This window comes from Ranitomeya imitator, chromosome 8, assembly GCF_032444005.1.
Source record: "Ranitomeya imitator isolate aRanImi1 chromosome 8, aRanImi1.pri, whole genome shotgun sequence".
NCBI classification, from domain to species: domain Eukaryota; kingdom Metazoa; phylum Chordata; class Amphibia; order Anura; family Dendrobatidae; genus Ranitomeya; species Ranitomeya imitator.
The window spans coordinates 42,867,251-42,890,008 of record NC_091289.1 but is presented as its reverse complement, the minus strand read 5'-3'; the positions used below and the strand labels follow the sequence as shown (position 1 = coordinate 42,890,008).

Here is a 22,758-nt window from a genome sequence, read left to right as displayed (position 1 = left end):
AGTTGAGGTCTACCTATGATGTAAATTACAGACGCCTCTCATCTTTTTAAGTGGTGGAATTTGCACTATTGCTGACTGACTAAATACTTTTTTGCCCCACTGTATACCCTAAAACATCAGATGTTTATTAGATATTCATTAAAAGAAGGATAAATATCTAACCAAATTGAAAACAAATCCCTATAACTCCTCACATAGAATACTATGTGACTGGCTCCAAATGTATTCTGCAGCAGAACGAAGACCCCAAACATACAGCCAATGTCAATAAGAATGATCTTTAGAGAGAAGAAGAACAAGGAGTTCTGGAAGTGATAATATGGCTCTCCCAAAGCTCTGATCTCAACATCATCAAGTCTGTCTGGGATTACATGAAGAGACAGTAAGATTTTCGCAAACCAACATCCACAGAAGATCTGTGGTTCTCCTTCCAAGATGTTTGGAATGATCTCCCTGCTGAGTTCCTTTAAAACCGTGTGGAAGTACCTAGAAGAACTGATGCTTTGATGCTGTTTTTCTGTTCAAATAATTTTATTATAACTTTGAAATTTAGTATTAGCATGTGGAAATAATCATATAGTCAGATCGCAAGGGAATAAGGGTAAGGAGAGGGAGGGAGGTAGGGGAGATGGGTTTGGGGAATGGTAACCTGGGATCATACTTATTCAAATAATTTTATTATATCTTTGAAATTTAATATTAGCATGTGGAGTCAGCTCACAAGGGAATAGGGGAAGGAGAGGGAAGTAGGTGGGGGGGGGGGGTTTGGGGAAAGGTAAGAACAACATTGTGGACACACTGTCCATTTTAAACAAAATTTGATAATGATTAACAATTTTTAACAGATTAACATATAGTAACATATAATAGCATATAATAATAGCAAAGAGCATATAATAAGTCATAATAACCTCACAGGTATGTAGAAGCCATCATCTTTCCTTTAATGCGATAGATTGGAGTTTACCTCAACCCATTTCTTCCATTTCCTATCATGTTTCGTATAGTAATTATTTACTATTGCGAAGTTTTCTTCGTATGTCTTGTGTAAGTTAATTTGGTCTATAATTTCAGTAAAAGCCGGTAAAGTCGGATTCTTCCAATGGAAAGCTATGATTTGTTTGACCACAAGGCAGATGTGGATGATAAGAGATCTCACATTTGTGTCTATTTTTTCCCAGTTCAGGGACAACAAGGTCATTGCAGGGGTAACTATAATATTACCTGTTAATAATTTGTTAATTAATTTTATGGCTTGCCTCCATAAGGGTTTTACCCGGGGGCATGACCAAAACACATGTAGCAAACTTCCACGCTCTCCACATTCTCTCCAGCATAATGGAGATCCTCCTGACGGCAGATGAGAAAGGCGAGCCGGAGTATAGTACCATCTTGTTATTATTTTATAATAGGCCTCTTTCAGTGTCATGCAGATGTTTGATGCATAAGTAAAGTGGATTGCATTTTCCCACTGTTCTGGAGTGAACGTTACATTCAGATCCCCTTCCCATTTTATCATATGAGCTAACTTATTGAATTGTATGTCATTGTTAAACCACCGATATATTTTCTTGTTATTCCAAAATAAATTGTGTGTGGGATTTTTTAGTAAATTAATAGTTGCTTCAGATATTTTTGGTTTGTTTGTAATGAATTTTTGAACTTGGTCCTTTAGTACCATGTAAGAGAAAAAGGCTGAGGAGGGTATTTTAAATTTTTGTTTAATAGAGCTGAGGGTGAGAAATTTAACCCCATCATGAATATCATTTAATTTTTGAATCCCATTGTCTCTCCATATGGGGGAGGGGTTAATATTTTGAGTAAGCATGATAATCTCTATAGGGGTATTTTGGAGGAGGATTTTCCTGTTGGAGCCTCTCTTTCGTTTGGACAATTTATTCCAGGCATATATAATGGGAGAAAAGATAGGGTGATGGGCGTAGGCCTTATAAGGTCTGTTGAGAATATGGTCAAAAACCAATTCTTTGGGAGATTTCCTATGGTTAAGTTCAATTTCAAGGTCAAGCCAATTCGGAGGATCTTCTTTCATGAACCAATACTGGCTTTGTTTTATTAAATTCGATAGATATAAAGCTGTAATGTTTGGTAAGCCTATGCCCCCAAATTCCTTGGATTTATATAGAATGTTTGTGGAAATGCGGGCCCTTTTTTTATTCCAAATAAACGTATTTATTGTTGATTGGAAGCTAGTCAGGTAGGAAGTGTTGATTTTTAGGGAAAGTGTTCTCAGTATATAAGAGATTTTTGGGACAATAAAAATTTTAGTTGCCAATACTCTGCCCCACCATGAGAGGTCTTTTGTACGGAGGAAACCCAGGTCTTTGTTTATATTTTCCAAGAGTTTGTTCAAGTTTTTCTTCATTAATGTAACATAGTAACATAGTTAGTAAGGCCGAAAAAAGACATTTGTCCATCCAGTTCAGCCTATATTCCATCATAATAAATCCCAAGATCTACGTCCTTCTACAGAACCTAATTGTATGATACAATATTGTTCTGCTCCAGGAAGACATCCAGGCCTCTCTTGAACCCCTCGACTGAGTTCGCCATCACCACCTCCTCAGGCAAGCAATTCCAGATTCTCACTGCCCTAACAGTAAAGAATCCTCTTCTATGTTGGTGGAAAAACCTTCTCTCCTCCAGACGCAAAGAATGCCCCCTTGTGCCCGTCACCTTCCTTGGTATAAACAGATCCTCAGCGAGATATTTGTATTGTCCCCTTATATACTTATACATGGTTATTAGATCGCCCCTCAGTCGTCTTTTTTCTAGACTAAATAATCCTAATTTCGCTAATCTATCTGGTTTTGTAGATGTGGGGAGAGTAATTTGGTGAAGGTTTTATAATATTCGTTTCCAAAACCATCAGGGCCTGGCGATTTAAAGTCCTTGAGTTGAAATTTGTGTAAATTATATAATTTGCTGTAATAATCTGCGAAGGAGTTGGCTATATCTTGGGGATGAGATACCGTTGTACCATTTTTTGTTTGTATTTTGGTGATCCTGTTTGCTTGTCTTATTTTTTTCATTCTATTAATCATGTAACGCGTTGGCTTATTAATTGAGGAATATTGCTTCATTTTGGAAATTTTGACCATGGTGTGGAATGATGAAAATATGATTTTCTTAAGCTCCTGCCTGAGGTTCAGTAGCTCTATTTTAATTTGAGTAGACGGGGGGTTTAAACTTAGTTGTTCGTTTTCTTTGTCTTTTATTTTATTTTGAATGTCTTCAATCTGAATTCTAAGCAACCTTTTCCTTTTTGCAGAGATTTGGATCATGATACCCCTCATGACTGCCTTATGGGCACACCAATGGGTGAAAGGGGATGTTTCAGTAGGTGAATTCTCTGTGAAATAATTTGTTAGTGATTTTTCTAATATTGATCTATGGTCAGGGTGGTGTAGTAGGTTAGCGTCACATTTCCATAGTGAATTTTTATTAACCGAGTGGCCAATTTGGATTTCTGCTGAAACTGGGGAGTGGTCCGAGAATGTTTTCCTTTCTATTGTGATTCTATAGATTTTAGGGAGCGTAAAAATGTCCGATAAGATTAAATCAATTCGTGACGCTGATTGATGAGGGTCAGAGAAATGGGTGTATTCAATTGAAGTGGTGTTTAGACACCGAAAGATGTCAAATAATTCATTTTGGTGTATCCAATTGTCTAAAGTATGTGGTCGGTATCTATTTGGGGTGGAGGAATCCATATTTGCATTTGGTACCAAATTAAAGTCTCCCAACCAAATCATGGCACCTCTCTTGATTGACATTACTTTTTTATTTACTTTGTTCAGAAAACCTATTTGACCTGTGTTGGGGGCGTAAATATTGATGATTGTGCAAATCTGGTTATTCAAGGAACAAACAAGAATATGAAACCTCCCTTTAGCATCTTTGATCTCCTCTAGAAATTCAAATGAGATAGTTCCTTCAACGATTGTGACCACACCGGCTTTCTTTTTTGTGTTGTCCGACTTGTAAATATGTGGGAAATTTTTATGCGAAAATTTTGGGTTGTCTGAGTGTTTAAATTTGGATTCCTGTAAACAAATTATATCGGCATGGCTTTTGGATAGTTCTCTCCAAAGGGTGTGTCTTTTGTGTGGACTATTTAAGCCTCTAACATTGTAAGATAATATCTTTAAACTCATTGTGTAGCAGCAAACCTGTGAGGATTAAGAAATCAATATACGTTAAGTAAGAGTAAGAACAATAAACAATAAACTGTAATGTCCACTTGAAGTGGTCCACTACGGTGAACCTGACTTCACCTGTTGGGGGAAAAGTTTGTGTTGCTAGCTCCCAAGCAACACCTTCTTGGTTGTTGACTTATACCCATGTAACATTAACAAGAACGACCAAAAATAGGTATTAGCTTCTTATCGGGATAGTTTCCCATTTAAGTAAACAATAAACTTGAACAAAAACTCTTCATGTTTTACCATCAGAGTCAAGGCGATCCTTATGTCGTGGTTGAAGAGGAATACTGATGGAGTGCAAGAAGTCTCTGCCTTCTTCTGGAGAATTAAGAACGATAAAGTTGCCTTTGTAGTTGACTATTAACTTGAGTGGGAATCCCCACTTATAGGAGATTTCATTGTCCCTGAGAGGTATGGTAATGCTTTGAAAAGTTTTCCTCCCTTCAATCGTTTTTTTGGAGAGGTCAGCATATATTTTTAGTTTTTCAAATGGCTCAGGGAAATGTTTATTTTCTCTAAAGTAATTTTTGATTCTTTCTTTTGTTTTGAAGAAGTGCACTCTCATGAGTGTGTCTCTGGGTAGGTCTTTAGGGATGGTGGGCGGTTTTCGCAGCCTATGTATTCTGTCAATTTCTAGCTCTTGCTCTGTTAGGGAGGGAATAATTTTCCTGAATAATTTTTTGGTAAATTCCTCCAGTTTGTTTGGGCCTATGGTCTCGGGGATGCCCCTAATTTTAATATTGTTTCTGCGATTTCGATCTTCTAAATCCGCTACTTTGAGCTTCAGCTTGTGCAACTCTTTTGTGATGTCTTTATTTATTTTAGAGGTTAGATCTGGCCTCTCTTCTATTTTTTTTAATTCTGTCCTCAAACCCGTCCATCCTTTTGCTGAGGAGGGACAATGAGTCTTCTAGTAATTTATTTTGTTTATCAAATTTTTCATTCATACCATGTTCGAATTTGTCCATTTTCTCTGTCAATTTAGATATAAGAATCCCCACAGAATTCAGATCAAATCCCTGGGTATCGTCTATGTTTGGGTTACTTATTTTTTGCTTGGATTTAGCTGGACTCAAGTTAGGAGAGGTTTCTGAGACCTCGTCAGATGAGTCATGTGGAGTAGTGTATTTTTCGGCTATAACCTCTGGAATTTTCCTCTTTAAAGAGGTAGATGAATCCATCTCTATAATAGTAGTGGGGGAGGATTGTTTTACTTCATTTTGGTTAGAGTGTTTTTTGTGGTCTGAATCTTCCTCATCTTTTAGTGGGGACCTGGACCTATTGGGACTTGTTTTAGTTATCAAGTCTTTTGATGTATTTCGCCCTACCCCTTTAAATTTTTGGGCTTTTTGAGAATTAGATAAGGCCATGTTTGAGAATTGGGGTTTGGCCGAGGATTTACTCATAATTATCCCCGATCCGTGCTCTAGAATTCAGATAGTAGTAACTAAGACAGTCACAGAATAGGGTAGGAGGGTTGCCCACACTCTAAATCTCCCAGCAAAGTTGGAGTTATATAGAATGATTTATATGTTGTCGTGGAAGAATTTTAGGGAGGATTAATCAGAATTCTCTACTGGTAACTCTGAAGTAAGAGACAAAGGGTTGCTTATTAGAATAACTCTAAGAATATAATTTAGGAGAGAGAAGGTACTATATAGGCAGGCAGTAGTTATGACTATGCAGAGATGCAGAGGGGTGTGTAAACTAATACTATTCACCTGGGTTTGATCCTACCAGAGAAATTAGGTTATAGCTCTTTTGCATTATAAGCCCTTCAGGCTCCTAACTAGTCGTCAGCAGGATTAGTTGTGTTGTAGTCTCCTCTTTTTGCTAGTGGATCTGGCAGGGTCTTCAAAGCCAACGGCTGGAACTCACCACCTCCAGAAATGGCGCTGAAGCAGTCCGGCCGGCTGTCTAAGTCCTCAGCTTGTGTTGCCGCTTTGTCGTCTTCCGGTGCAGGGACTTTCCCAGCCAGGAGCTGGAACTTACCGCCGATTAGATTTGCAGCTGATCGGGTCCAGCTTGGGTTGTCCAGCGCAGCTTTAACAGGAGTCGGTCGTGTGTGTCTCCTGGTCCGCCGCTGGCCACCAATAAAATGGCGGCATCTTCTGTTTTCTCCTATGATGCGAAGTCCAGGGGAGTGTTGGAGGTGGCGAGAAGCGCTGTCTGTCACTTCACCGGATCCTCCCTGAATCCTTAATTGTTCTTTTCTGCCTCCGCCTTTCAGACCGGGGAGGCTTGGTGCTGTATAGAGATGGGCAGGTAAATACTCCTATTGTGTCAGATTTTCTAAGATGGCGCCCGGAGAGCTGGTACTTCTCTAATTAGCCGGGCCGGTGTCGGGGTGAAGGTAATAAACTCTGTGACCCGTTAATTTTGAGGGTTCTTCTGTTGTCAGGTGGGTTGTCACAGTACTGGGTGGACAAGTTGAGGAATCACAGTCAATTTAACAGGGAGAAAACCGGCAGGAAAAACAGCTGAGGATTCCTGTCACAAAGATTGACAGGCCTCAAAATGCTGACAGGAATTTCTCTCAGAAGAGACAATTAAGTCACAAATTTAGGCTCTCTGTTATCCTAGAGAGATACTGGGAACATATCCTCGATTATTTTTACCAAAGGATGCTGTTTTTCCACGGTTTGAGTTGATTTCAGACGATGTCACTCAGGAGCTTAGGCACCGCACACCTTACACCATTGCTGCCTAGGCCACGCCCCTTTGATGCTGTTTTTCAAGGCAAAAAGCGGTCACAGCAAATATTGATTTAAATTAGATTTCTCTTTTGTTCTTTCACTTTGCATTTTGTTAATTGATAAAAATAAACTATTAACCATTCCCTTTTTTTAAAACCATTGTTATCTTGCAGCGCTTAAAACATTTGCACAGTACTGTATGTACTGGTAAACAAAAAGTATATTTTAGATAAGATGTATAATTGCAAAATGAAGATGCCTGTGCTCTCCAGAGAATTACTAATGAACTTTTATACCATAGCAAATTGTGCAAGAATTGATCTTTAAGTCATTACCATCTCCTGGGGCCACAGAGACACAGAACATCTAATGGAAGTTAAACTACAATTAAAAGGTTATTGATTATCCTGTGTGTAAAGATCTGGCATCGGACAGTGATTTGAACTCACGTGAAGTCTTTTCCTCTCAGCTTGTGGAATATCTCATGGTCCATGTTGTGGCAGGGAATTATGTTGTCAGGCCATTGCAGGCTGTGATTTTTGAGTTCTCCTGGAATATATCCCTTGCTGTTTATCCCAATTTTGCTTCCATTCCTTCCTGACTTTGATAATACAGACAACCCTGGAATGGGCTATGAAATATAAGAAACACATTTCAGGAGGTGTAATTATCCTTGTTATTTATTCATGCTGTGAGACAGTGAGGGGAATCACGTGCAAGGGCCCTTATGTGTCCCCCAGAACGTGCTTAGAAACATACTGATCCGGCTGGAATGGGTTGTAATCACAGCCATGGCAGTGGTTTTCATGTAAAATAAAAGTAAATGTGGAATGGGTCAGGTTATTTGCCCAAGTCAGTTTAGGAAAACACTGTCTTGGGCTTTTATTTTTGGAGAGATCTGCAGGATGGTAGTGGGACGGATCTCTCCTTCCAGTCTTGGTCTTACAAGTGATATGTTATACCCAATTACCACCAAGTACAGTGAATCATATCTATCACATCAGATAAATCTTTCCTATTACAATCTTTATTATAAAATTAATAAAGTAATCCCATAAAAACAGAGATGGTAGGGCAGTGTGATTATAGCCACAATAGTAGTAGATTATATTATACTATTATTATATTACAGTACAAACGTATAGGGGTTTCCCTATGTCAGCAGTGATTCTGTAGTTTTTAAGTAGCAGGATATTACTCAGATGTAACGAGTACAGCCTGTTATATGCAATTAAGAAACTTCACATATCAGCACAGACTCACTAATAATAGAAAAAGAATCAACAATATATAAATATTGGTCAAAACTGGATCCCTAATATGATTATTATTATATAAGGGAGTCTTATGCAAACAGTGAAAACACTTAATACATACCATGTGCCATTATGTGGTCTCATCACACTGCCTAATACCCTTACATGCATCTCGCGTTCAGCGTCGTCCCCTGACGGGCTTACATTTCCATTTAGTGATTTTGGTTGGCTCTTACAAGTGGCCCATGACCACAGTTTCCATTTAAACCTGCAGTAAAGGTTTGGGTGTGTCAGTTTTGTGTTTGGATTTCACATGTAGCACAGCTGAAGGTGCTATGCCCACGTATGCCTGGCTGTGTGAAGGGAATACATACAGACCAGAGCCAGCGACGTGGGCAACCACGATAGCACCCATGAACCTTCCAGGGGACTGGACTTTATTTACTTGTTCCTGGCTGCGATCCAGAGGTGAGCAATTTCCTGTGTGCAGTATTTGGACAATAAAGGATGTTTTACTTAACTTGCCCGGGTCACTGTCTCACTAAATTCACTGGCCGCTGCCTTACAATGTGTATAGACATTGGCACACACAAAAATGTTGCTAGAAGATAGTAAATTGAAGGGAATGAGGTTAAATTATTAAGGTATGTAAGATAAAGATATTTTGATTCAAAACACTACATATCTCAGCATGTGTTACCAGGTCGTACAATAACATTTCCTTTATTACAGCTTACAGTCATCTCAATAATTGAGATGAGCGGATTGATTGCAGGTCTCTGGTCCAGCGTCCAGCTCAGTGGTACCTGGCCGATAGACTAAAGCCCACGAATCTCACCTTCATTTGTCAGGGATAGCGCGGGGCCATGTGTGAGACATGACCCAAATGTGACGTTGCACCAATACTGACAAAGCAAAAGCCGAGCTGGGGACGCTGGACGGTAATAGAATTGCTGGCTTCACATCTAGCGGCCAGGTAACTATGACCTGTACGCCAGACCAGAATCCTGAAAATTGATCCGTTTAACTCAATTCAATATCTTTTCACATCATAATTGGGGCCAGAGAGAGTGGACACTGCGGGCAGTCCAGATTGGGGCAGTTAGCCTAGATGCTGCTAGTGACTATGGCATCGAAGGACTATGACATTAAGGACCGTGGCATCTAAGGAGTTTGAAAGAGGGATTTTATACTGAAAAGCAATAATGTTTTAGAAGATGTACGGTACATTTCAAAAACAATATATCATAGAATCATGGATTATAGTCCAAAAAGGTCCATTTATTACAAAATTATTTAAGCAAATATCCCCCCACCAGAAAAAAAAACAAACTAAATAAAAAAAACAATCTTTTCATTAAATAAATTGTCATGCACTGTGCCACAGGTCGGGCTTACCCAGGAGGGGCGTCAATATGCGGCTACCTGGTTTTCCCTAGAGCTCCAGATGGTGGATTAGGATTGAGCTGCAGGTAGCCACCGGGTACCACTCCAAGGACATTCCCCGATACTGCAGCAGCTGATCCCAAGGGTCAGGGTCACAGACACGGACTCAAAGTCACAGGCAGGACAGGAACCAGATATCCGGTAGAACCGGGTCAGGCTCAAATAGAACAGATGTTCAGACAGTGCGGATTCTGGATCACCAGACAGAATGGACACTGGTGCTGGTTCAGACAGGGCAGATTATGGATCACCAGACAAAGTCTAGTTCAGATAGTGCAGACACTGGAACACTAGACAGGATGGACACTATTACTGGTACAGGCAGTGTGGATTCTGGTGGTACTGACAGGTTGGGTAACAGGTCTGGGTGCTGGTTCAGAACGGGTATGGGAACAGGAGCCAGACAACGGAGTAAGCAGCTTGCAGACTAACTAAACACAGATGCTGGTCAGGCACCTCCCTACAGGGGAAGGTGCCTTAAATACTTAACATCTACGAGGTATTGTCTAGGGACACATCAGGAGAGCACGGGCTACCCCTTTAAGAAGCAGGGAGTGTGCAAGTACGCTGCCAGGACACTTGCGCGGCGTGTGCAGGTCCTGGGACATGATGGGAGCAGCGGCGGACGAGAGTCGCCGCTGAGCAGCCGTGGCAGTGAGTCTGTTGGCGTCCCATGCAGGGACGCCGGCGTTGGTGTGACAGAAATGTTATTGTTTAAACATAGTAAAAAAAAAAAACATAACAGCCTGGAAAAAGAGATTCCGTATGTGGCATATGGCATGAAAAAAAATGCAAAAACAAAACAAAAACTAATTCCAAAATTGCTGTTTTTTCTCCAAATCTCCCATGTAACAAATATAATAAAAATCAAACAATAAATTATTTGTTCCTCAAAAGAATGTAAAAAATGTAAGACCAATTGCATATAAAAAAACAACTACTTGATGGAAATATAACAAAATTATAGATCTAGAAAAATGCACCCCCGCTCTAATTATTTTTCCTATAAAACATACCGTATATGCTCGAGTATAAGCCGAGATCCCTAATTTTGCCACAAAAAAACTGTGAAAACTTATTGACTCGAGTATAAGCCTAGGGTGGGAAATGCAGCAGCTACTGGTAAATTTCAAAAATAAAAATAGATACCAATAAAAGTAAAATTAATTGAGACATCAGTAGGTTAAGTGTTTTTGAATATCCATATTGAATTAGGAGCCCCATATAATGCTCCATACAGTTCATTATGGCCCCATAAGATGCTCCATACAAAATAGGCCCCATATAATGCTCCATACAGTTCATGATGGACCCATAAGATGCTCCATACAAAATACGCCCCATATAATGGTCCAGAAAGTTCATGATAGGCCCCATAAGATGCTCCATTCAAAATACGCCCCAAACAATACTGCACAAAGGTTAATAATGGCCCCATAAGATGCTCCATATTAAAATATGCCCCATATAATGCTGCATAAAAGGTTAATGATGGCCCCATAAAATGCTCCATAGAATATTATGTCCACAGAAAAATCGATGAATCCAGCAGGAATGTAGTAAAATCACTAAATTTATTTCTTCATTTTTTTTTTTTTAAAAAGGAAAGGGTTGTATCCTATGGTACACCACTTGTAAATAAGTATAATTTCTTACAGCATTATGCACACATGGCGGCGTTAAGACGTTAGTCGAAACACGTCGGAAGAACGCTGCCATGTGTGCATAATGCTGTAAGAAATTATACTTATTTACAAGTGGTGTACCATAGGATACAACCCTTTCCTTTTTTAAAAAAAAAAATGAAGAAATAAATTTAGTGATTTTACTACATTCCTGCTGGATTCATCAATTTTTCTGTGGACTGAGTGCTCAACTTTTCCGTGCAGGAACAGGTGTGGAATAGCCGATATTCAGGTGAGCTGACTATCTTTTGGTTTTTTGTGGATAGAATATTATGCCCCATATAATGCTGCACAAAGGTTGATGGCCCCATAAGATGCTCCAAAGATTATGCCCCATATAATGCTGCACAAATGTTGATGGCCCCATAAGATGCTCCATAGATTATGCCCCATATAATACTGCACAAAGGTTGATGGCCCCATAAGATGCTCCATAGCATATTATGCCCCACTTTCTGGTGCTGCTGCGATTAAAAGACAAAAAAAAAATTACATACTCACCGCTCGTCGCTCAGGTCCCTGGCACTTGCGATATTCACCTGTCTCCATCATGCACCGCTGTGTCTTCCGGGTCTCTGCAGTGACTGTTCAGTAGAGGGCGCTCACTAACCACGTTATCACGCCCTCTGAGCTGAACGTCACAGCCAGAGGATGCGAAAGACGGAGCCCGGTGGTGGAAGGGGGACAGGTGAATATTTAATGGCTCACCCTCCCCCATCATACTCACCTGCTCCTGGCACGGTCCCTGCTTCTCCGATGCGATGGTCTCTGGTGCTGGCAGCTTGTTCCTGTGTTCAGCGGTCACATGGTGCCGCTCATTAAAGTAACTAATATGCGCTCCACCCCTATGGGAGTGGCTTCACGTCCATATTCATTACTTTAATGAGCGGTACCACATGACCGCTTAACACAGGAACAAGCTGCCGGCGTCAGAGACCATCTGAGAAGCAGGGACCGCGCCGGGAGCAGGTGAGTATGATGTGACAGCCCCCGCTACCCCTCCCCCAATGACCCCCTGGGACAATGACTCGAGTATAAGCCGAGAGGAGTACTTTTAGCCTAAAACTCTAGGCTGAAAATCTTGGCTTATACTCGAGTATATACTGTAACCAAATTCAGAAAAAAGTACTGAAACCTAAAAAAAATATAAATTCAGTATCAGTGTAACCTCCCCGATTCAAGGAATAAAAATGTTTTATACCGCATAGATCAATAAACATAGAAGAGTAAACATCCCCTGACAATTAACAAGTTGCCATAAAAATGGTAGAACTGCATGCACATGAGGTTGTATGCAAGTGTATGCATGCAAAAGGCATATTATGATCAGACACGACAAAAAACTGCAGGCAGAAGAGAAAAATAAATGAGATATAAATAAATACAAGTGGTGATGTGTGTGTACATTAAGAATTACATTATTTCTATTCTTCAGTTTTCATTATTGCCTCTATCTCGAATTTTAAGTCGTCTCTGAGTTAGTGGCTGGAGACTAGTGTCTATAATGTCTCCCATATACTGAGGCATGAGGGATTCCTGCTCTGCTGTCGAAAAGTGGCACTTGTTCAGAAGCAGCTTCAAGGACATTATACAGCAGTACATCAGTGAATCCAGCACTGGAATGAGATAAAACACTCACAAGGAAGCAGCAGCATAATCTGTTTTTCCACCTTCAGTCCTTTCTATTCCACTCTCTATATGATTCTATCGGCAGCTGTACTCTGATACCTCAGCTGGATTGAATTCCATCTTGTTTAAGCAACACAGATTTTATCAGCTTTAAGAGTGACTAATCACTTCATGAGGAATGAGAAGGAAAATAATTGGCTCATAAGCGTAGAAAGAGCGTTCTTCTCTGGTTTCGAATAGACCAATTACCGTACATACTCGAGTATAAGCCGACCCGAGTATAAGCCTACCCCCCTAATTTTGCCACAAAAAACTGGGAAAAATTAATGACTCGAGTATAAGCCTAGGGTGGGAAATGCAGCAGCGGTAAATTTCAAAAATAAAAATAGATACCAATAAAAGTAAAATTAATTGAGACATCAGTAGGTTAAGTGTTTTTGAATATCCATATTGAATCAGGAGCCCCCATATAATGCTCCATAAAGTTTGATGGGCCCCATTAGATGCTCCATATTAAAATATGCCCCATATAATCCCGCATAAAGGGTAATAAGGGCCCCATAAGATGCTCCATAGAGATATTTGCCCCATATAGTGCTGCACAAACGTTATGGCCCCATAAAATGCTCCATACAGATAATTGCCCCATATAATGCTGCACATGGCCCCATAAGATGCTCCATACAGACACTTGCCCCTTATAGTGCTGCACAAGCGTTATGGCCCCATAAAATGCTCCATACAGATAATTGCCCTATATAGTGCTGCACAAGTGTTATGGCCCCATAAGATGCTCCATACAGCCTCTTGCCCCTTATAGTGCTGCACAAACGTTATGGCCCCATAAGATCATCCATACAGTTACTTTCCCCATATAGTGCTGCACAAGCGTTATGGCCCCATAAGATCATCCATAAGGTCACGTGCCCAATATGATTTTGCTGCGATAAAAAAAATAATAAAATCGCATACTCACCTCTCGTCGCTCAGGACCCCCAGCACTTTCAATATTCACCGCTCCTCGTTCCGGTGCGGCTCCGTCTTCAGCACTGATGTTCACGCAGAGGGCGCGCACTGACCACGTCACTGCACCCTCTGACCTGAGCGTCACAGCCAGAGGACGTTGAAGAAGGAGCCGCACCGGAACGAGGATCGGTGAATATCGCGCAGCGCTCCCCTCCCCGTATACTCACCTACTCCTGGCGCGGTCCCTGCACGTCCCTGCTTCTTCCAGCGCTGCATCTTCTTCCTGTAGTGAGTGGTCACAGTTACCGCTCATTACAGTAATGAATATGCGGCTCCACCTCTATGGGAGGTGGAGCCGCATATTCATTACTGTAATGAGCGGTACCATGTGACCGCTCAGTACAGGAAGAAGCTGCAGCGCTGGAAGAAGCAGGGACGTGCAGGGACCGCGCCAGGAGTAGGTGAGGATAACTAGACAGCCCCCGCTCCCCCTCCCCCAAAAAATGGGCTGAAAATCTCGGCTTATACTCGAGTATATACGGTAATATTTCTGTAACCATGATTCGAATGTTTACAAGGAAGCACAGGAGTCAGATAGGGCATGTAATGATCTCGAACATGCAAAATAGGATAAAAAGATGACAAACTCCAAAATTTGAGAGTCAAAAAATGTGACAATTTCAAGGAGATTTCCATAACTTTTATAGAGTGATGACCTATCTTCGGAATAGATCATCAATAGTAAATTGGTTTGGGTCTGAACCACGGCATCCCCATCTATCAGCAGTTACTTACGGCAGCCACAGAATACTGACATGCCGCTGAACCAGCATCCTCCAAATCAATTTGTTCAACTCTATCAGCTACCCTATCATTTAGAAAAAAAGTCACATAAAAGTCACACGACAGTCATTACTCTGACAATTAGACAACCAAACGTTGCTATGTAGCCCTACCCTAAACTCCAATAATTTCCACAAGCTTTATGGAATCTGACTCATTTATCTAAGCCTTATATGTATATTAAAAAAATAAACCTTTGAAGAAGTTGGTGACTTTTCACATCGTAGTCTTATGGAGTAACTTGACATCATTTATTGCATATCAGAAGGTTTAATGTAAGTGTGACGTTTTTACAATGGACAAGTATCTCCCACCTTTAGGGCAAGGCCAGCTTTCCGCAGAGACAATTTGGCTCCTTGATCTTTTAGCAAGCCTTCTAGCTTGCTCTGCTGGTTACTTGCATGAGGTCCGTGGGCAGTCAGCTCTGTCTGAAGCAAACATCGGTGAAATCTCATTTTTTGCCTATTATCTGCAGACTGCACCGTTACTATAGGTTCCTCCTGTGAAGTATCATCTACGAGAGAGACCATGTTAGAGAAAACATGTAACGTTATGTACATATATATTCAGTGAGCAGCTTTTTCTAACAGTACTTCCCAGTGAAGTGCAATCCTGCATTGTACGGCCATGCTCCTTTTGGTAATACATGAAATAGGGCACCAAAAAGTATTAGGATTATAAAATGCTATACAGGTAGTCCTCGAGTTACTAACTAGACAGGGACTGTAGATTTGTCAGTAGCCTAAATTTGTATAAAAGTTGGAGCAGGGCCAGGAAAAGAAAAAATACAAACCTCCCAGGCCACCCCCATTGCTTGTTTCACCCCATCTGGTCCTCTTCTTTCCATCATAGTGCGCCGCATCCTTGGCCTCTTCACTATAGGCCAGGACGTCCGGCGGTGTCCATGCCTCTGAAGTCACTGTACATCATAAGTCAACGCCGAGACTTTATGATGTGCAGTGACTTCTTGGGCATGGTCATGGCCAGAAGTTCTGGCCTATAGTTAAGAGGCTAGGGATGCGGCGCATGACTCTGGAAAGAAGTGGACTAGACGGTGGGCAGCAAGGTGGCCGGAAAGATGATTATTATTTTTTGTTACCAATACTCACCTCATCTTTTACCTTTCTTGCCTCCTCAATGGCCACCATCTGGTCCTTTTCTTTCCGCCGTCACGCGACCTATCTTCGGCTTCTTCAATGTAGGCCAGGATTTACAGCTGCACTCAGGCTTCAGAGGACACTTGGCGTCATAAGGTCACAAAGCACGTCTTGACGTCATGACCTTACAACACTTAGTGATCTCTGAAACTTGGACATGGCTAGATGTTCTGGCCTATAGAGACGAGCCTGGAGATATGGCGTATAATGACGGAAAGAAGAAAAGTCGAAGGCAAGCGGTGAGCACCAGGGCGGCCAGAGAGGTAAGCACAGAGGTATTAGGTTTTTTTTTCTGAGTTTTTCATCTATAAGCTGTATGTAAGTGGAAGGTTTGTAAGTCGCGGTCTGCCTGTAGTGTCAAGTCTCAATATTCACCCTGCCAGTCTGAGGCTGTGCCTTCTTTATTATGTCTCTTGTTTGTGGACATTTTCACCTGCAGTCATTTCACAGCTACATCACAGTCTCATAGATTCTATTAATTTGCACACTGAGAGCAAATAGTAGATGTATTTCGGGCTTAATTTTACAGGGTGCTGTTAATTACATAAGAGCCGCAATAAGGCATGCTAATTATATCAGTCCAGTGGGAACATAACTGCGCTTATATTTATAATCAGTTGAACATGTAATTAGGAAATCATTTTAATTACCCAAAAAAAATTAATTAGAAATTCACCTGTATGGACAATTACAGGGGCAGACAGAGACCCCCTCTCAGAGGGTTTCTTATACAAGTCAAAGTCAATGTGGCGCTCGGCCCAACTCCAGCGGTCCCGGGAAAGCGTGGGCTGGAGGGTGTTTGCGTGCAGAACATTTTCTTTCCAGGCCTGCAATACAAGACATACATAGGTATTTACTTTATCAGCCTGACCTTTCAGAGTGCGAGATGGGGAGCTGACACCTTACATTAAAAACTAATTAAAAATATACAAGGACTATTTGGCTGTCAACGCTGACCTTTCTGTTTTAATGGGTTTTTAGGAAAATAACTTTTTATTGTTTTCAACTGCAGCGCATGCCATAAATATACACAAATGTAATAATTTTCCTGTTGTGATTCATCCCTTAGGCAAAACAAAACAAGACATAAAAGTCCTTATTACATACATATCACACAAGACTGCTGCAAAATTGCACGTTTGTTTGTAGCTGTACCATAAATCATTTACCTGGTACATCGGTCTACTAATTGGAAGCCTATTAAACAGTATGCTACAGGGACAGCAAGTACGTTTTTATAGCGTGTCTTGAGGACTTAAATATACCAATTGCCTCTTCAATGAGAAGGAAGACTTGAACTCTAGTGCCATCTACCGGAAGTAGCAATCCAAAAATTAATATAGACCCTTTAACCCCTTTACCCCCAAGGGTGGTTTGCACGTTAATGACCGGGTCAATTTTTACAATTCTGACCACTGTCCCTTTATGAGGTTATAACTCTGGAACGCTTCAACGGATCCCAGTGATTCTGACATTGTTTTCTCGTGACATATTGTACTTCATGACAATGGTAAAATTTCTTTGATATTACCTGCGTTTATTTGTGAAAAAAACGGAAATATGGCGAAAACTTCGCAATTTTCCAACTTTGAATTTTTATGCAAATAAATCACAGACATATGTCACACAAAATACTTAATAAGTAACATTTCCCACATGTCTACTTTACATCAGCACAATTTTGGAACCAAAATTTTTTTTTGTTAGGGAGTTATAAGGGTTAAAAGTTGACCAGCAATTTCTCATTTCTACAACACCATTTTATTTTAGGGACCACATCTCATTTGAAGCCATTTTGAGGGGTCTATATGATAGAAAATACCCAAGTGTGACACCATTCTAAAAACTACACCCCTCAAGGTGCTCAAAACCATATTCAAGAAGTTTATTAACCCTTCTGGTGCTTCACAGGAATTTTTTGAATGTTTAAATAAAAATTAACATTTAACTTTTTTTCACAAAAAATTTAATTCAGCTCCAATTTGTTTAATTTTACCAAGGGTAACAGGAGAAAATAGACCCCAAACATTGTTGTACAATTTGTCCTGAGCACGACAATACCCCACATGTGGGGGTAAACCACTGTTTGGGCGCATGGCAGAGCTCGGAAGCGAAGGAGCGCCATTTGACTTTTCAATGCAAACTTGACTGGAATTGAGATGGGACGCCATGTTTCGTTTGGAGAGCCCCTGATGTGCCTAAACATTGAAACCCCCCACAAGTGACACCATTTTGGAAAGTAGACCCCTTAAGGAACTTATCTAGATGTGTGGTGAGCACTTTGACCCACCAAGTGCTTCACAGAAGTTTATAATGTAGAACCGTAAAAATAAAAAATCATATTTTTTCACAAAAATTAACTTTCCGCCCCCAATTTTTTATTTTCCCAAGGGTAAGAGAAGAAACTGGACCCCAAAAGTTGTTGTACAATTTGTCCTGGGTACGCTGATACCCCATATGTGGGGGTAAACCACTGTTTGGGCGGATGGGAGAGCTCAGAAGGGAAGGAGCGCCGTTTGACTTTTCAATGCAAAATTGACAGGAATTGAGATGGGACGCCATGTTGCGTTTGGAGAGCCACTGATGTGCCTAAACATTGAAACCCCCCACAAGTGACACCATTTTGGAAAGTAGACCTCCTAAGGAACTTATCTAGATGTGTGGTGAGCACTTTGACCCACCAAGTGCTTCACAGAAATTTATAATGCAGAGCCGTAAAAATAAAACAAAAAATTTTTCCCACAAAAATTATTTTTTTAGCCCCCAGTTTTGTATTTTCCCGAGGGTAACAGGAGAAAGCGGACCCCAAAATTTGTTGCCCAATTTGTCCTGAGTGCGATGATACACCATATGTGGGGGGAACCACTGTTTGGGCGCATGGGAGGGTTCGGAAGGGAAGGAGTGCCATTTGAATGCAGACTTAGATGGAATGGTCTGCAGGTGTCACATTGCGTTTGCAGAGCCCCTAATGTACCTAAACAGTAGAAACCCCCCACAAGTGACACCATTTTGGAAAGTAGACCCCCTAAGGAACTTATCTACATGTGTGGTGAGTACTTTGACCCACCAAGGGCTTCACAGAAGTTTATAATGGAGAGCCGTAAAAATAAAACAAAAATTTTTTCCCACAAAAATTATTTTTTAGCCCCCAGTTTTGTATTTTCCCGAGGGTAACAGGAGAAATTGGACCCCAAAATTTGTTGTCCAATTTGTTCTGAGTGCGCTGATACCCCATATGTGGGGGGGAACCACTGTTTGGGCGCATGGGAGGGCTCGGAAGGGAAGGAGCTCCATTTGGAATGCAGGCTTAGATGGAATGGTCTGCAGGTGTCACATTGCATTTGCAGAGCCCCTAATGTACCGAAACAGTAGAAACCCCCCACAAGTGACACCATTTTGGAAACTAGACCCCCTAAGGAACTCATCTAGATGTGTTGTGAGAGCTTTGAACCCCCAAGTGTTTCACTACAGTTTGTAACGCAGAGCCGTGAAAATTGAAAAAAAAAAATCTTTCCCCCCAAAATTATTTTTTAGCCTCAGTTTTGTATTTTCCCGAGGGTAAGAGGAGAAATTTGACCCCAAAAGTTGTTGTCCAATTTGTCCTGAGTACGCTGATACCCCATATGTTGGGGGGAACCACCGTTTGGGCGCATGGGAGGGCTCGGAAGGGAAGGAGTGCCATTTGGAATGCAGACTTAGATGGAATGGTCTGCAGGCGTCACATTGGGTTTGCAGAACCCCTAATGTACCTAAACAGTAGAAATCCCCCACAAGTGACCCCATATTGGAAACTAGACCCCCATGGAACTTATCTAGATGTGTTGTGAGAACTTTGAACCCCCAAGTGTTTCACTACAGTTTATAACGCAGAGCCGTGAAAATAAAAAATCTTTTTTTTTCCCACAAAAATTATTTTTTAGCCCCCAGTTTTGTATTTTCCCAAGGGTAACAGGAGAAATTGGACCCCAAAAGTTGTTGTCCTATTTGTCCTGAGTACGCTGATACCCCATATGTTGGGGTAAACCCCTGTTTGGGCACACGGGAGAGCTCGGAAGGGAAGGAGCACTGTTTTACTTTTTCAACGCAGAATTGGCTGGAATTGAGATCGGACGCCATGTCACGTTTGGAGAGCCCCTGATGTGCCTAAACAGTGGAAACCCCCCAATTATAACTGAAACCCTAATCCAAACACACCCCTAACCCTAATCCCAACAGTAACCCTAACCACACCTCTAACCCTGACACACACCTAACCCTAATCCCAACCCTATTCCCAACTGTAAATGTAATCTAAACCCTAACCGTAACTTTAGCCCCAACCCTAACTGTAGCCTTAACCCTAGCCCCAACCCTAATTTTAGCCCCAACCCAAACTGTAGCCCTAACCCTAACCATAGCCCTAACCCTAACTTTAGCCCCAACCCTAACTGTAGCCTTAACCCTAGCCCTAACCATAGCCCTAACCCTAGCCCTAACCCTAGCCCTAACCCTAGCCCTAACCCTAGCCCAAACCCTAACCCTAGCCCTAGCCCTAACGGAAAAATGGAAATAAATACATTTTTTTTATTTTTCCCTAACTAAGGGGGTGATGAAGGGGGGTTTGATTTACTTTTATAGCGGGTTTTTTAGCGGATTTTTATGATTGGCAGCCGTCACACACTGAAAGACGCTTTTTATTGCAAAAAATATTTTTTGCGTTACCACATTTTGAGAGCTATAATTTTTCCATATTTTGGTCCACAGAGTCATGTGAGGTCTTGTTTTTTGCGAGACGAGTTGACGTTTTTATTGGTAACATTTTCGGGCACGTTACATTTTTTGATCGCTTTTTATTCCGATTTTTGCGAGGCAGAATGACCAAAAACCAGCTATTCATGAATTTCTTTTGGGGGAGGCGTTTATACCGTTCCGCGTTTGGTAAAATTGATAAAGCAGTTTTATTCTTCGGGTCAGTACGATTACAGCGACACCTCATTTATATCATTTTTTTATGTTTTGGCGCTTTTATACGATAAAAACTATTTTATAGAAAAAATAATTATTTTTGCATCGTTTTATTCTCACTATAACTTTTTTTTTTTTTTTGCTGATGATGCTGTATGGCGGCTCGTTTTTTGCGGGACAAGATGACGCTTTCAGCGGTATCATGGTTATTTATATCTGTCTTTTTGATCGCCTGTTATTCCACTTTTTGTTCGGCGGTATGATAATAAAGCGTTTTTGCCTCGTTTTTTTTTTTCTTTCTTACGGTGTTTACTGAAGGGGTTAACTAGTGGGCCAGTTTTATAGGTCGGGTCGTTACGGACGCGGCGATACTAAATATGTGTACTTTTATTGTTTTTTTTTTTTATTTAGATAAAGAAATGTATTTAGGGGAATAATATTATTTTTTTTCATTATTTAGGATTTTTTTTTTTTTTTTTTACACATTTTGAAAATTTTTTTTAAACTTTTTTACATTGTCCCAGGGGGGGACATCACAGATCACTGATCTGACATGCAGCGCTGCAGCCTTCACAGTGCCTGCTCTGAGCAGGCTCTGTGAAGCCACCTCCCTCCCTGCAGGACCCGGATCCGCGGCCATCTTGGATCCGGGGCTGGAGGAAGCAGGGAGGGAGGTGAGACCCTCGCAGCAACGCGATCACATCGCGTTGCTGCCGGGGGCTCAGGGAAGCTTCCCTGCGGGAAGCTTCCCTATACCGCCGGCACATCGCGATCATCTTTGATCGCGGTGTGCCAGGGGTTAATGTGCCGGGGGCGGTCCGTGACCGCTCCTGGCACATAGTGCCGGATGTCAGCTGCGATAAACAGCTGACACCCGGCCGCGATCGGCGGCGCTCCCCCCGTGAGCGCCGCCGATCGCGCTGGACGTACTATCCCGTCCGTGGTCATGGGGGCCCACCCCACCTCGACGGGATAGTAAGTCCCATGTCAGAAAGGGGTTAAGGAGCCTGGTCACTTGACTTAGGATAAAAGCGAAATCAGAATCTCTATTTACAGACACCTTACCACTTAACCCCTTAGTGACAGAGCCAATTTGGTACTCAACCCCTTCAAGACCCAGCCTGTTTTCACCTTTCTGACCCGGCCAATTTTTACAATTCTGACCACTGTCCCTTTATGAGGAATAACTCTGGAACGCTTCAACGGATCCCACTGATTCTGAGAGTGTTTTCTCGTGACATATTGTACTTTATGATAGCAGTAAAATTTCCTCGATATGACTTGCGTTTTTTTGTGGGAAAAAAAAATGGAAAATTGGTGAAAATTTAGAAAATTTCCCAATTTTCCAACTTTTTATGCCCTTAAATCAGAGTTATATTGCACAAAATAGTTAATAAATAACATTTCCTACATGTCTACTTTACATCAGCACAATTTTGGAACCAATTTTTTTTTGTTAGGAAGTTATAAGGGTTAAAAGTTGCCCAGCGATTTCTCAATTTTTCAACAAATTTTACAAAACCATTTTTTTAGGGACCACATCACATTTGAAGTCACTTTGAGGGGACTATATGATAGAAAATATACAAAAGCGACACCATTCTAAAAATTGCACCCCTCAAGGTGCACAAAACCACATTCAAGAAGTTCATTAACCCTTCAGGTGCTTCACAGGAATTTTTGGAATGTTTAAAAAAAATGAACATTTTACTTTTTTTCACAAAAAATTTACTTCAGATCCAATTTGTTTTATTTTACCAAGGGTAACAGGAGAAAATGGACCCCAAAAGTTGTTGTACAATTTGTCCTGAGTATGCTGATACCCCATATGTGGGGGTAAACCACTGTTTGGGCGCATGGCAGAGCTCGGAAGGGAAGGAACGCCGTTTGACTTTTTAAATGCAAAATTGGCT

The 22,758-nt window shown here is 41.2% G+C and overlaps 1 protein-coding gene across 1 annotated transcript in view; it reads right to left on the bottom strand.

Annotated features, from left to right (window-relative positions):
* The window catches only part of CFAP92 (cilia and flagella associated protein 92 (putative)), a 144,032-nt gene that overhangs the window by 4,621 nt on the left and 116,653 nt on the right, over nt 1–22,758 (bottom strand). Inside the window, exons 15-17 of the mRNA XM_069737595.1 lie at nt 16,578–16,728; nt 15,059–15,258; nt 7,369–7,550 (exon numbers count right to left, since the gene is read on the bottom strand). Of these exons, the coding sequence (XP_069593696.1) occupies nt 7,369–7,550; nt 15,059–15,258; nt 16,578–16,728 (533 nt within the window). The remainder of the gene's footprint in view (nt 1–7,368; nt 7,551–15,058; nt 15,259–16,577; nt 16,729–22,758) is intronic.